The sequence below is a fragment of the Ziziphus jujuba genome, chromosome 12 (genome assembly GCF_031755915.1).
Source record: "Ziziphus jujuba cultivar Dongzao chromosome 12, ASM3175591v1".
Taxonomy (NCBI): Eukaryota; Viridiplantae; Streptophyta; class Magnoliopsida; order Rosales; family Rhamnaceae; genus Ziziphus; species Ziziphus jujuba.
In genome coordinates this window covers 7,281,067-7,297,010 of record NC_083390.1, presented here as the reverse complement: position 1 = coordinate 7,297,010, position 15,944 = coordinate 7,281,067, and the positions used below count along the sequence as shown (strand labels likewise).

Below are 15,944 nucleotides of genomic sequence, written 5' to 3'. Positions count from 1 at the left end.
TTTATTTATTTTGTCAGAAACCCATAATGTCCATTAAGTCGTTATTAGATTATTATTATCTTAACATCTATCACAATTAAAACAAAATTTTTTTTTTTTAAATCCGTAAATATGATAGAGTGATATGTTTTAAGAAAGAAACCAATTAATTAATTATTTTTTTGCATAAAGCACGAAAAAAAATAGAAAGTAATTTTTTATTTAAAGGAAAATATATTAAAACAAAATTTTGTGAAAAAATGACAAAGTTTTTTATCTGTCTATCTAAATAAAATCCATAAGTGTATCTCATTGGTGCTTATAATGTCTCGCCCGCAATAATTTCAAGCTTTTATCTAATCCGGGTCCATAAAATCACAATCATTTTCCTAAAAGGAAAAGCAATAATTTTTGTTAAAAAAAAAAATTTGTAATATTTGTATATTAGTTATAAAAATTATTAATATAATATATATATATATATATATATGTATATAGATTTTGAGGTCAAGTTTCTCTCTCAGTCTCCAACCCACTGATTGCGATATTAATACATTAGCTTTTTGGCATTGATTATGGCTAAAGGATCCAACCCAACTCCGACTCATTTTAAACCAAAACCCCTCCTTTTTTTAAATCCCCCAATCGATGGAATCTAACATGTGCCCCTGTGCGCAGTACGCACCCAGTCGGTAACCGTGTCGGTACAAAAGCTTCCCTTTTACACAACACAGCCATTTATGTATTAATATTAGCCCAAAAAAACAAGAAAAAAAGAAGAAGGCATTTATCTATTAAACCCAACAATTTATCTTATTCAATTTATTTATAGTATGTTTGGATAAAATTAAAATTAGTAGAAATTTAATTTTTTTTATAAAAATGATAATTTTTTTTATTTAGATATTTACTGTGAAGTAGAAAAGTATAGATTTAGAAAATTAAATTTCTACAAATATAGAAAAATATGTGTAAAAGTTATTCACATCTATATATATTTCATTTTGAGAATTCAAAAAAAAAATAATTTTAATTTTTTTTAAATACATATTTATCCTTAATTTATTATACAATATTAAATTTAATTATTTATCAATCCCAACTTTCCCATTATACACCAAACAGATCAAAAGAAAAAATAATTCTCAAAAAATTAAATTTTAAAAATCGATTTACCTCTCAACTTTCATATTTCCCAAACATCCAATTAGGATAAATTTGTTTGGAATGTTTTTGTTTTAATTACATTTAAATTCTACAATTTCAAAAATTATTATTAACTTCCTTTTAATTTCATATATCTATCATAAAAATTATCCAACCATATTTTCACCAATTAATATTTTTATAGTTGAAAGGTCGAAATTATATTTTTTTTGAATTTTTTTCATGAATGTATTTTTACAGAAGTATTTAATCATAAAGCACATAAAATTGAAGTCAAATTAAATTTGTTTTATTTTTATTCAAAATTTTAAAAGCAACGCAACACCCATAAAATAATTGTTAAATATTCCTTTTTGTTGAACTTTGCACCAGCATCATCCGTACAACTTTACTCCAATGAAAGACCTTTGAATCCTATCTCATTCCCTCTCGGTAGCTTGCGAGTGCCACGTGTGCAAAATGCGACTTTTTGCGTGCGTAATACGCACCCCTGCGCATTTTATCGCCAATTTGATTCGTTTTCAAAAAAATATATAATATAAATATATATATATATTTTTTTTTTAAAGAAATAATATAATAAGAATATACAGCACCCAATTTCCCCAGCATCCAATTTCCCCTCCAATTTCTCGTCACTCTCTCTGTCTCATTCTCTCTCTCTCTCTCTCTCTCTCTCTCTCTCTCTCTCTCTCTCTTCTTTCTTTTGTTATTCTCTTCCTAAGCTCTCCAGCTCACAACGGCGAGAGGGCTGGGGTTCGCATGGAATTTCTCTCTTTCCGTCTGGTTTTCTAGGTTTTTTGCTTTTATTTTTTTTCTATTTTTGTCAAAATGCTCTTCAGGCGAACAAGTATTTCCGACGGACTTCGTCGAATATGGTAGAGAATTTTAGTTTGGAGTTTGTGAATTGTTACCCAAAGTTTTAGGGGGCTTCCGGAGGGATTTCTAGGGTTTTAGTTTAGACCCCAAAAAAAAAAAAAAAAAAAAAATCCATTCGAATTTTAAAAAAAAAAAGAAAAGAAAAATGCCGGCGCACCGTTCGAAATCGGAGAAGCAAGATTCTGCGAAGCCGCTTCGGCGAGACCCCTATGAGGTGCTCGGAGTTTCTAGGAACTCCAATGACCAGGAAATCAAAAGCGCTTACCGGAGAATGGCGCTCAAGTATGTCTGATTTTCTATTGCATTTGTTTTATTTGCGTTTAGTTTAGCATTTTCGATTGAGTTTGTTCTGATGAGGTTTAAATTTCGAGCTTTTCTCTTTTTGTTTTATTTTATTTTTGTCTGTCGAGTATGTAGCTGTTTTAATTTAATAGATCCGTGCTTGAAATTGAGAGCTTTGAAATTTCAATAAAGTTTAATACTTGGCCTTTCACTTGGAAATATAAGGATACTATAAAGTCTGAAATTGTTCTTTAATTTGCATTTCATACATAATTTTGTAAAATGTTAAGGTAGAGCGCATGAGTATAGTTTTCCGGATTTAGTGACTAGCTTGAATAAGGTGGTTTTCTTGCCGTGAGGGACAATTGCTGTAAAAGAGAAGAGATACCTGGTGAAGGTAACTGGAATATCAAAAAGGAAATGATTTCAAAATATAGCTAGGTAGGTAAAAGACATTAAGGGATGGCAGGTCTTGTCTTTTTTCTCATAGTTTGTAGACAGCTAGAGTGTCCTTTTGGCACTACTTACAAGTAACTGGAAAATTTACCTATTGAGAAAGGATAAAGCACAAGCATCTATGTATGGTGATATGGTCTTTCGTGTACTTGAGTATATGCACGTGTAAAACTCGCACAGATTGCCATATGCATTAATGGGATAAGTGCTGCTAAGCTTTTTAAGCTAATTGGTTGTCAGTGCCAGTTTTCTTTAGTAAGTTTGCCAAGTTGTACAGGACGGTTGGACATGTATCTTAAGTCTTTAAGGCAATTGGCGATTAAAATGTTATGTGTCAGACTGTGCGGCACTTGTTCTGAGTTTGAATTTTTAAGTAGAGCCTAAGCATTTTTGTTGGGCACCTTGTTTGTTCAAAGTCAATAAGCATTTGCATTACCCAAATAAAATAAATAAATAAATAAATAAATAAAATTCAATGACCATTTGAGCTGGAATGCCACTGTAATCTGAATCTGATGATGGAACAGGTTTGCGCATCAGATATTCATACAACCTTTCTGTAACCAAGGTTTCTTGATTTATTTCCCCTCTACAATCTTGAGGTTGTTAAATGGCCCATAGGTCTTAAATCCAGTTTGATAAAGTGGGTGGAGTGGGGTGGGTAGATTCAAGTCTATTAACCCTTGAAATGTAATAGAAATGTGTTTTGTATTATTAAAATTGTTAACAATTTACCATTGCAGGTACCATCCTGACAAGAATGCAAATGACCCTAAAGCAGCTGATATGTTTAAGGAGGTCACATTCTCCTATAATATCTTGTCTGATCCAGACAAACGACGGCAGTATGACACAGCTGGCTTCGAGGTGAGATATTATTTCTTCACTTTTGTTTTCAAAAGTACAGTCACCAATATTATAACGAAAATCATCATTTTCATTTTGCACTTTGGGTTCTGTTGACATTCTTGTTGTTGCATATGTTAATAATAATTGATTATGGATATAATTCATTAAGTGTGCAACAGTCCATTTTTGAGTTTGGCTTAATGTAGACATTTGGTGTCAAATCCCCTTTTTATGTCGCCTAGGCTGTTGAATCAGAAAGCCAAGATTTGGAGCTAGATCTTTCAAGTCTGGGAGCTGTCAACACCATGTTTGCTGCTCTGTTCAGGTATGATTTGTTCATATGATGTGCTTCTTCGTCAGATGTTCTGTCCTTTTAAAATAGCAGTGATTTTTATATGTGTTCTATGCACTTATGTGATGCATAATAGTAAGCTTGGAGTTCCAATTAAGACTACTGTATCAGCAACGGTCTTGGAGGAGGCACTTAACGGCATGGTCTCTGTTAGACCACTTCTACTGGGGCAGCCTTTATCTAAAAAGGTGAGGTTTCCTGTTTCTTATTCTGTAGACCACTATTTCAGCAACTGACTTTAAATTTTGTTTTATTTTTCAATTTTAACAGGTTGAGAAGCAATGTGCTCACTTCTATTCTGTTACAATAACTGAAGAGCAAGCACGAGCTGGATTTGTCTGTCGAGTACATTCATCTGACAAAAGCAAGTTTAAGGTTATAATAAATTATTATTTTCATTCCTTTTCCCCTTTTTTTGAAGCTTTGATTTTTTGAAGCACACATAAACGTTATGTTGGTTTCTAAACTATTATTTAATATGTTAAGTTTAACAGGTATTTGAATTTTTGGTCAAAAGTGTAGGCACAACAAGATATACAATTCTGCTCTATGTACTTTTGTGCTGTCTATTTGTGGCTGCAAGTTTATTTAAAGGCCTAATAGTGTAGGATACCTGATAACTAGACCTTTGGTGGTTCTGAATGACACTATGTTGGGAAATGATATGACCTCCGAGATTTACATGGGGAATTTTTGCCATGGTGATAAAGTTGTTATTATTGCATTATTGTTTGGAGTGATTTTGAAGTTTTAAATAAAAACTAGTAACCATTTTGAGCTCAATTTTATGTATGTTCCATATTCTTTTTTCTTTTTGACTAAATTTTACAAATAATTCCTGCATGGTTATAAAGCTGATGTATATTAACCATGGTAATTAATTGGATTTTTGCAGTTGTTGTATTTTGATCAGGAAGGGAGTGGTGGATTAAGCCTCGCCTTACAGGTATACAATTTTTTTAATAAAATTTTGTTTGGTCATGGATCATTGGTGTAGCTTAGAATTTCTCTTAGTTAGTATCAGGTAAGAAGAATTTATTATTACCAAAAAGAAAAAAAGGTAAGAAGTATTAATTGTTGAATGGAATTTCTCACGACTTGACATGACTTACATTTCCGTGCTTATAAGAGCAAGCTCATGTAGCTTTGTGTCTAATGTTAGCATTGTGTAACAATTCAAGACCTCTTACAATTACAGATGCTAATTTCCCTCCAAAATTTGTTTGGTGTGTAATTACATTTTATGAGCATTATATTGCCTTTCCCTTAATAGAAGAACTGGTCATACTGCAAGCTAGTAGCTTTTTTTGCACTTATTTCTCTTGGGAGAGATGTGTGGTTTCTGTATAAATGTTATGTGTATGAGAATCTGATTGCAACAATGACATAATTAAGGATCTTGGAAGTTGCTTCATTTAGAAAAGATCCCACACTATTCTTATTTTTCGTTCTGTACCTCAGTGTTCTAATTAGAACTTCTCCTCTTTTTGGATGTAGCATTTACTGATATATTTTGTTTGCTTAAGCCAACTCATTCATAATTTACTTTTTACCAGGAAGACAGTGCAAAGACAGGAAAGGTTACATCTGCTGGAATGTATTTTCTTTGTTTCCCTGTATACCGGTTGGATCAAACAATGAACTCAGTGAGTGTGGTGTCTGTTGACTTTTTAAATATACATATAGATATATATGTGTGTGTGTGTGTTCATCTGTCTCTGTGTGTGTGTGTGTGTGTTTATCTGTAGTTTTATATATATCTATATAACTGATTCCCTTTAGTTTGGTTTTTGTAAATTTTGTGGCACCAGGTTGCAGCTGTTAAGGATCCTGATGCTGCCTTCTTCAAAAAGCTAGATGGTTTTCAACCATGTGAAATAACTGAACTAAAGGCTGGCACCCATGTCTTTGCTGTTTATGGTTTGTACATAGTTTCCTGCGTTCCAGTTTAATTTATAATGCTTTTTGATGTTGCAGTGATTTAACAGGACAACAACTTGGGTGTTTGGAACAATTTATTGTAGGTGACAATTTTTTTAAAAGTGCAAGCTACACAATTGAAGCTCTTTGTGCTGGACCTTTTATGGATGAAAAGGAAAGCCTAAGGACTGTAGAAACACAGATACTTGCAAAAAGGGTGGAGTTGTCAAAATTTGAAACTGAATACAGAGAGGTCTGGACATGACGTGAACACTGTGTGCGCCTGTATAAATTGTAAATATATTTTCTTTCTACATTTTTTCATCTGGTGTATTGACAGGTTCTGGTGCAATTTACCGAGATGACTAGTAGATATGCACAAGAAATGCAAGAGGTGAATTTAGCTTCTGAAAACCTTTTCTTTGTTTCCCGTTTAAGAAATATGATTTACTCCGTTGGTGTTTTGGAACTGTAATCAAGTAGAGTTTGCTTTTTCTCTGTTTGACTTTAATGCAGATTGATGAGCTTCTCAAGCAGAGGAATGAAATACATGCCTCGTATACAACTGCTCCTCCAATGAAACGGAGTTCAAGCAGAAGCAGGAATAAGGGTCTGGCCAAGGAGGTTAAGGAAGATGGCCAAGTGAGAGACAAGAAATCCTCAGTAAGAGATCGGCTTAAGAAGAAAAAATGGTATAACATTCATTTAAAGGTTGACAAGAGCAAGCCTTGCTAAAGACGGTATAAATCATGACATAACATCTTATGATCGATGTTATGTCTCTTGTCATCTTTGTGATATATTTACATTAGGATTTTGCTTGGGTTGCTGCATGGAATCTGATCAACTAGTTTCCTATTAAGTTTTCCTTTGGGTTTTTGGGTTTCCATGCAATCGGAGTACAGGGCTAAGCCACATCTGCAAGTCCCAAGTTTGTTAGATCGGTTACATGGAGATTATGGTTCCGAAGAAATGGCCCCACTACCCATGGCATGTCAAGACGACAACTCATTGTTATTGTAAAATTCTTTCCCTTATTAATGTTACTCTTTTATGCCATCATCATTCTCATGTTCAAGCTCTTCGGCATTTTTCCATCCCATATGTAAAATTTGTAATTTATTCATGAAGGTCCTTGAATCGCCTCCTTGCATGGGTTATATTTTTGGGTTAAAGAAATGGAAAATTTGTTGAACTATGTGTTTCCGTACTATAGCTGCATCTGGTTCCTCTATTGTCGCATTTATCTTCTTCCATGAATGTATCCTGTTAATAGGCTGTAAGAATGATAGACCACCACCAGCATTCTTTTTGCTGTAAGAATGATAGACCACCACCAGCATTCTTTTTTTTTTTTTTTTTTTTTTTTTTTTTTTTTTTTTTTTTTTCCTTTCTATAGGCGCCATACTTGTCCGTGCAACATAAAGCTGCTATTTAAAAAATTTTGCAGTTTGAGCAGCCATAACTAAAGGCCCAAAATGCATTTACTTCTCCATGATAAAAAGTGCAAATAGCCCCTAACTTTGAAAAATTATCATTTAACTGTCAAGATTTGAAAAATCATCGAAGTTAATCATATAAAAAAAAAAAAAAAAATTTCTTCCCCTCCCCAATTTATAAAAATAAAATAAAATCATTTATAATTATGTTGACTTAGGGAAAAAATTATTTGCTAGTGTCTCCCGATGGACATTAAATGTATCTAACGTGTAACAAATAATGTTTTTTAAAAATATTATTATTGTTTTGGAGGGTAAAGAATAAAATCATGATTTGATATTTTGTTTGGTAATTAATTTAATATTTATTTTGATGAGAAGGGTATGGTTCTCGCGAAGTCAATTTTTTTTTTTTGGTTTTGTATTTTTGGAGAATGACAATATTTCATTAGCCAAAACAAGCAGGCAGATACACCATCTCTAAGCAAGTAACAAACTCATTTTATGAGCAATTTTATTCGGCAACAAGGAGAAAAAGACAGATAAGTAAAACCTAGGGATTTTTGAAGCTTTGCATGGTTAGAGCAACCAACCGAAGGTGTAGTTTGGCAACGATTTATTATTATTATTTTTTTAATAATTTTTTCTACTTGATTGTATGCAATTTCACTCACTTAGAATGTTTGATGGTGATTGTCAAACTTTATTAAGCATGTCAAATAACTTTTAAAAACCCCCAAAAAAAAAATCAAAAAAACAAAAACAAAACCAAAGGGAACACAATTTCAAATAAATTGAGAAACATTTTTAAGCCCCATAAGAGAAAAAAATAAAATAAAGCATGGAACGACTTAAATGGCGCATGCATGGTAGTAATTGGGAAGATATATGCATCTTTGTTAATTTTTTGCAATTCCCATCAACAAACATTTTACAAAAGCCATATCCACGCCCATACTGTATTATATGAAATCTGAAAATATAAAAAAAAGAATAATAATAATAACAATAATTCTCAAGTGTTGAGAGCATTGAAAGCATCGCATCTGCGTCTAACCTCACCTTTCCTACCAGTCTTAACATTATAAACGCTAAGCTTCTCAGCGGCATGAGCAAAATCTTGGAAAAACTTAGTCTGATTCGCCGCATACATATCCACGTACGGCCTTGTCCTCTTGTCTGTAGCCAATGCATTATCCGAAGCCAACAAACCCAGTCCTTTCTGCAAGTTCCTGTAATACATATTATCAAACTTGTTGGGCGTCAACACGTCGTTGTAAGCCGACATGGCGGGGTCTTTGGTGTAGTTCTCGCACAGCTTTCTCAATCCCTCCGCGTACTTGGGATAGTAAGCCGGATCGTACTCCGACTTCTTGCTGAAGTTGAATATCCTCTTGCTGAATTCTTTGCAATGCGAGAACCCTATTGTGTGAGCTCCCGCCAACGCCACCATTTCTTGCACCGTAAGCTTCTTCGAGGCGAAGATGGAGATTATTTGAGATATAGGCATTGTTGATCTGGCGATATTGCCTTCTACATTCTCGGCTTTGGAGACGAGTCCGTCTTTGCGGCCGAGACGTATAGGGTAATAAGGACCGCCGACCATGGTGACGAGGTCTCGAGCAGCGGTGGCAAGGATGTCGGAGCAGGAGACGACGCCGGGGCATTCGAGCTCCAGGGCGGTTTTCGCCCTCGTTACGAGGTCGAAACCGTCGCCGGGAAGGGAGAGATTGATGTCTGCTTCCCGTTCGGCGCGGTTGAAAGCGTTGGAGGAGATGAGGATGGAAGCATCGCATCCTCCTACCATGCAGTCGTGGAAGAAGAGACGAAGGGTTGCGGCAGCGGTGGAAGGAGTCGCGAGTTGTTTGGCGGTGATGACCTGTCGCATGATTTGTGGGAACTTAGGACATGTTTTTTGGTAGTAGTCGGCGTTGAGCTTGGAATGTGCAATGGATGGAAGGTGTATGAGGAAGAAGAGAGAGAGAAGAAGGTGAAGGAAATGGAATGCCATGGCTTTGTGGGGGAGGAGAGGAAGAAAGAGAGAAGTGAATGGAAAGTCTTCTTTTGTTGATGGTTTCTGGGGTGGAATGGTGGAGAGAAATTGTTGTGGGGAACAGTGGAAGAGAGGAATTAAAGGAGAGGGAAGTGGATAGTTTTGGAGGGAGAGAGAGAGAGGAAAAAGGAGTTTCATTGGTGGACTTCACATTGGACTTCATATATTCTTGAATCCTACCGGAATCAGTTTATGTTCTTACCTAATTTCATACTAATATATTCTGTCCAAAAAAACACATTTTTGTTTTAAATTTTAACAAACACGTTTTAATTGTTAAAAACAAAAACACACACACACAAACAAATTAACAAACACGTTAAAAAAAAAAAAAACTGTAAATTTTAGGCTAATGATGCTATGTTAATTATAGATAAGTAAAAAAACTAAAATCAAATTTTCAAAGCTTATGTTTTGTTGCTTCTCAAAAACAAGCCCAAGAGAATATTGATTCTTATAACATCAAAAATTTAAATTATAGAAACATTCAAAGTAACTTTAGATCTTTTGATAATAAGTTTTAGAGCTTCAAAATCAATTTTAAACGGAGCCTAAGAGGAGAAATTATTTGGTAGGATGGGTTTACTGCCTTAGGTATGGACCTGTTCAATAAAAAATTACCAACCCACTAACATTTAACACATCATCTCTGTACATCCACATAATCAATCTGAAATTAATAATTTTTTACGAACAAATCAATTTGCTTAATTCTAACATGCTTAACATATTCAATTTCCTTTTAAAAATACTCTTGTTTTAATTTAAATATTTTTGAAAAACAATTACCTTAACAGCATAAAGATGTCAAAAAACTTGTTAAACACAAAAATAAAAATAAAAAACAGATAAACATATATTTAGAAACTTTATTATATTTTCCATAACAGAAACTAGTATACATATGTATTTTGTATAATACCCGCTTATGCAAAATAAAATTAACTTGGGCACTATATATATATATATATATATATATATATATATATATATATATATCTATTACATGTAGGTATTGTATGATCATACACAAGTATTATAATTTTAAAAAAAAAGTATTTTACACATGCAAATTACAATTTGATTTTTATTTTTTTTTTCCTTTTGGACAGCAAAATATTTAGATCAAAATAAAAATATTCCTTATAAGAAAATATTTTTTTTGGGTGAAAATTCTTTACAAGGAAACTGAATATGTTAGACATGGTAGAATTAAGCAAATTGATTTGTTAGTAAACAAAATTATCAATTTTAAATTGATTAAGTGGATGTATATAGATGATGTGTTAAATTTTAATAAGTTGGCAATTTTTAATAGGACAGGTCTACCACCTCTACTATAGGCCTATCTTATTGAATAATTTTTCACCTAAGAGTTGCCATATCTTTTAGATTTGAATTCAAATATTAATTGTTCCTATATCCAATAATTAAACTTTACCACATAAGCATTCCAATTAAGACAAAAATTCCTTGATAAGAGACTTTTTGTTAAACAAGGATTTTTGCAGTTTGTTAATTATGTTATTTTCCAATAGAAACATTATTATTATTATTACTATTTTACATTAAAGGTGGAGGATTTGAATTCGAGTCATTGTTCAAGAAATAATGACTTTTATTATTGGATTGTCCACATTTAACTTTTAATACATAGCATATATTTTATAGATAGTCCTTTTGGAACAATCTAGTTAACAATAGAAATGGGTATTGATGCTGAACTCTCATCATCCTTCTTAACAACTTCCTTTTCTCCCATAAAATTTAATAATCGAATAAGAGAGAGGAATATTTCATCATTTGGACTAGTGAGGTTTGCACTTAGTTACAATTTAATATTTTAAATTTTAAAAATTATAACTAATTATGTAGGAGATGTGGATGATATTAATCTAAGAGACGTGGATTTTTTTAAACCTACAAGGGGATTATATGATATTTTAAAACTAAAAAGATTATTTATATCTAACCTGAAGACATGGATGAAATTAAGCCAGAAGGATAACACTATGATTGGATTGATGGGATGGAAAAAAAAAAAGAAAAAGAAAAAGAAAATATTAACTTAATGAGGAAAGAAAATGAAAAGAAAATATTAAAAAATAATTAGTGAATAGAAAGGAAATGAGATGATATAAAAGACAACAAATATTTTCATAGAGTAATAATAAAAATAGTTTTTGTATATTAAAATAATTCATTGAAACTTAGATATGTATTAGTTGCACTGCAAAAATAGCTTTATACAATTTTATAATTTTTAAATTCCTATAATATTTTTATTAAATATTTTTTACTTTGTATCATGACCTATTTAGGGTTACATATTGAAACCCTAATATAGTCCTAATTAGAGGAATACTATTGGAATTTTTATTAAAATCCGACAGCATCTTTTATATAAAATTGATTTTTTCAAATATTTTCTACACATAAAACTTAATCTGAAAATATACATCTATTTTATTTCTCCCCACTTCACTATAAGTTTTTTCAAATTTGCAAGACTTTGATAACAATAATTTAAGAATATAAATATAAGCAATAAATAAAAATTGTTAGTACATTTTTATGTGTCAAGACCCCTTTCAGAGTTTCCTACCTGAACTCCAAGGATGGCCCTGACCAACCAGAAAGATGATGATGATGATGATGATGATGATGATAATAATAATAATAGATAAAGACAATCTTGGTTCTAGACCCTAAATGATGCAGTCTACCTTTTAACATCGAGAAAATATATAGATACAATTTGTGCCACTAATAACCGATAAATTATAAGATAATTTTCAATAAAATAATTTACATTTAAAGTGCACATAAAAAAACAATATTTTAAATTGAACGGTTGAGCTTTTAATGATGAACTCGATAACATCACCATGATCCAGAACCAACATATATATATATATATATTCTACATAAATATAAATATGTATAAAGTCTCTTGAAGGATTTGGATAACCTGCCCGTAGCTTAATGCACTTGTCCAAAAGCTAACACTTCTATCCGAAAGTTGCAATATCTATCCAAAGACTGAAGTACCTGCTCAAAAGTTAGTACTACTATCTAAAGGCTGGGATACCTACCTTAGGGTTGAAATATCTACACGAAGGCTAGTAATCTTGCCCTAACTGTGCAATACCTATGCTAAGGCTAATACACTTGCTTGAAGGCTACAATACTTGTTCGAAGGCTAATACATCTATTTAAAAAGCTATGATACCTGTCCGAAGGCTAGTACTTCGGTCCAAAGACTATAATACTTGTCCGAAAACTAATACACTTGATGTACCATATGATATACCAAAACACAATCCCATAGCGTCGACCGATCATAAATATACTACTACTAGTATGGTCAGGGGTGATTGCCGATGATGGCTATCCACATTACTAGTTTCGTAGGCAATTGAAATACGATACTAAGCCGTTAATGAGTCGAACCGGGTAATTATCTTGGTATAATGTGGTACATCTGTGTCAGGACCCGTTCAAAATTCCTCACCGGAACCCTAGACAAGCCCTGATCCCAGGAAACCCTACCGGACTCTCCAATGGAAAATCCGGCAGAACCTCCCCTAAGGGATGGACTTACCACAAATTTCCTGCACTGAAAACACACTTCTATTAGCATCCCTTTATTCCTGCCACATTACTACAAGTTGATTCCATAAATTTACAGCACTTCAAATGAACAACAGTAATCCAGTGCATAATTAATACATAAGTGTCTAATACAGTATACAGAGCATTATACAAATAAATATAAAATTAATACAATGACCGACAAAGAAGTAATACAGGATGGAGAGGAAAAAGGAAAGGAGATGCTCCTTGGACTTTCGGCAATGAACTAAGACGTCGGGCTCGCCCCGGATGATTGACGTCACCCAACCTGGACCTAGGGGAACGGAATTTAAAAATATGAGATGTTAATCATCTCAGTAAGTGACCCTATCTACTGTACAATTATAATACCACGATAATTAAGTAGATAAATAAAAATTAATTGGAAATGATATTTTCTCTCAAAACCCTTACGATTCTCTCGGTTGGAAAAGTTTCCCTTTTAAAACATTTTCACAAAACCCTTTATTCATAATCCCCGAAAACCAAGAAATCAATTTATTCAACTAAATATCAAATAAAATATAATAAATCAAGCATTCCAAATTTATAATTAAAAAGAAATTAATTTATTAAATAATTAAGTAAAGGGAAAATTAAATCAATCTAAAATCCCCATTCAATTAAATAATAAAAACAGCATTAATCATATTCTTAATTCCAATGCAATTTCAAAATATTTATTTTAAAATCTTAATTCTGAAAATCACTTGATGCACCCACTATATACCAGTGAGACCAACAGTACTCAGCGTCCCAAAGTACCGCCAGACAGGAGGTTATAAAGAGAAACCGGCATACGGTCGCGTGGTGTCCCACCGCGCCGCTGCAAACATGCGTCCCGGCCATGGAGGGGCGGCCTACCCTCATCCGATAGCAAACACAGGATAACCCCATAAAATCACCTGCGCGCTACTCATACCCACCCACGCGCTAATCACATCCGTGTGCACACTAACCATATCACATATAAACAGAACACCAGTACGTGTACGGTGCATCTAAAAATCATAAATCAATACATCTCAAAATTCCAAATTTTTCATAAATATACCGGGTTTATCCCATCCAATTAAACCCGAAATTTTTCCACAATTCCTTTATAATAATCGTCATAAATTCATCGCATGAATTCCATAATTTTCAAATCCACCAGCTCTCAAATCCACCAATTTAAATATTTAATTTTTTCCAATGGCATAAATATTTCTGAAATATAATAAATTAATTCACATAACATTCCATGGGCATACTTATAAAAATTGAAGTCACCAACATAAACAAATATTTTCCTTGAAATATTTGAAAATCAAATCATGCCCAAAATAATGTTTAAACCACAAGAATTTCATATATAATTGAATTCCACAATCCTCAATACCATAAAATAATTTTCACATGGCATAAATTTATAGAATGCATATTTTCTTTAATCAAAATAAATCCACCCATAATTTCCACAATAAATCAATTAAATATTTGACACATAGAATATAAATTTCAAATATTCAATTCACACAAAATATTCACAAATTTAATTCTCGAAATTAATTTGAAGGTGGGTCACTCACCTGGAGTACGCAATTAATCCAAGATCCACCATGGGATCAATTCCACGACTCATCCGTGCTCCTAGAACACAATTCACACACAGTCAAATAAATTAATATTTTATTCGGGTAAATAATACCCGGTACCCGGGGGCCTAACACAAACGTTATCCAAAATACGCAAATTATATGTCTATGGAAAGCTTACGAGATGAGGAACGTGAAACCAACCTTCGTCGGACCCATTTTGATTGGCGGTGGCCGAAATTTGGCCGGAAAGATTCGGCCAAGATTCAATTCCTCGTATCTCGCAAACCGCTTTGAATTTTGGAAATTGGAGGCCATATTTGGGATCAGAAGACCTAAAATAGGGGGAGAGGGGTGGCAATTTGGACTGGGCTGGCTGAAAACGGTGAGAATTGCTGGAAAAATTCAACCCACCGCCGCCGACTTCACCGGTCCGATCTGGACACATCGCCGGCCGGGCAGCAGCCAAATTTGGCTGGTGAGCTCGCCAGGGTGTGGTCTTGGACGGTGGCCGGTGCGTGGATCCTTCCGGTGGCCGGTGAGAACAAAAACGGTGAGACCGAAAGGGAGGAAGGAAAGGAAAAGAAGAAGAAAGAAGAAGAAGGAAGAAGAAGAAGAAGAAGAAGAAGAAGGGCCCGTGCCCTTTTTTCCCACATGGGGAAAAGAAAAAAAAAAGAAAAAAAGAAAAGAAATAAAAATAAAATAAAATAATGAAATAATATTATTATATAAATAACAATAATAAAATAATATGGTATTAAGCATGGTTGACATGTGGCATCTCATCATGGTGACACATGGTCACATTTATTAAGTCACACGTGGCACATCATTATACTTTTTAAAAATAATATTAAAATAAAACAGTATTTGAAAAACTTTACAGGTCCATAACTTTCAACCCACATGTCCAAATCGACGTGCCGCTAGTCTACGGACTCATATCGACGAGCACTTCACAACCATGTATGAGTCAAAGCTCAACTTTGCATGAATAAAAAGTCAACTTTGGCACTCCTTGGACAGTTTGGACCTCAACTTGTTTTGCTCATAACTTTCAAACCGTAGCTCTGTTTTCAACGTGCTACTAGTCTACGAACTCGTGCCAATGTGTACTTCATAACGGTACCTCAGTCAACCTAGAATTCCAATCGTAACAAAAAGTCAACTTTTGACCGTTTCGATCAACGGTCAACGGTCACCCTTGGTCAAATTTGAAAAAATTCCGGTGTAGTTCGGGACGAGGTGTTACATCTGACACATAACATAACATTTATGAATATATATATATATATATATATATGTTGAAATGACATCTGATGCACCATATAATATATCAATACCGTCAAGTGATA

The 15,944-nt window shown here is 33.4% G+C and overlaps 2 protein-coding genes across 2 annotated transcripts; one reads left to right on the top strand and one right to left on the bottom strand.

Moving 5' to 3' along the window:
• The first annotated feature begins 1,747 nt into the window (after positions 1–1,747).
• On the top strand, positions 1,748–7,097 carry LOC107419935 (chaperone protein dnaJ 16). The gene is made up of 11 exons (XM_048462936.2): positions 1,748–2,307; positions 3,507–3,630; positions 3,855–3,937; positions 4,041–4,152; positions 4,235–4,339; positions 4,860–4,910; positions 5,521–5,610; positions 5,776–5,884; positions 5,989–6,137; positions 6,225–6,278; positions 6,401–7,097. Exons 1-11 carry the CDS (start codon positions 2,171–2,173, stop codon positions 6,617–6,619), a joined length of 1,233 nt encoding a protein of 410 aa, XP_048318893.1. The 5' UTR covers positions 1,748–2,170; the 3' UTR covers positions 6,620–7,097.
• Positions 7,098–8,196: 1,099 nt separating this feature from the next.
• Positions 8,197–9,504, bottom strand: LOC107419921 (peroxidase 31). The gene has a single exon (XM_016028761.3). It carries the CDS (start codon positions 9,332–9,334, stop codon positions 8,339–8,341), a length of 996 nt encoding a protein of 331 aa, XP_015884247.1. The 5' UTR covers positions 9,335–9,504; the 3' UTR covers positions 8,197–8,338.
• Between the last annotated feature and the right edge of the window lie 6,440 nt (positions 9,505–15,944).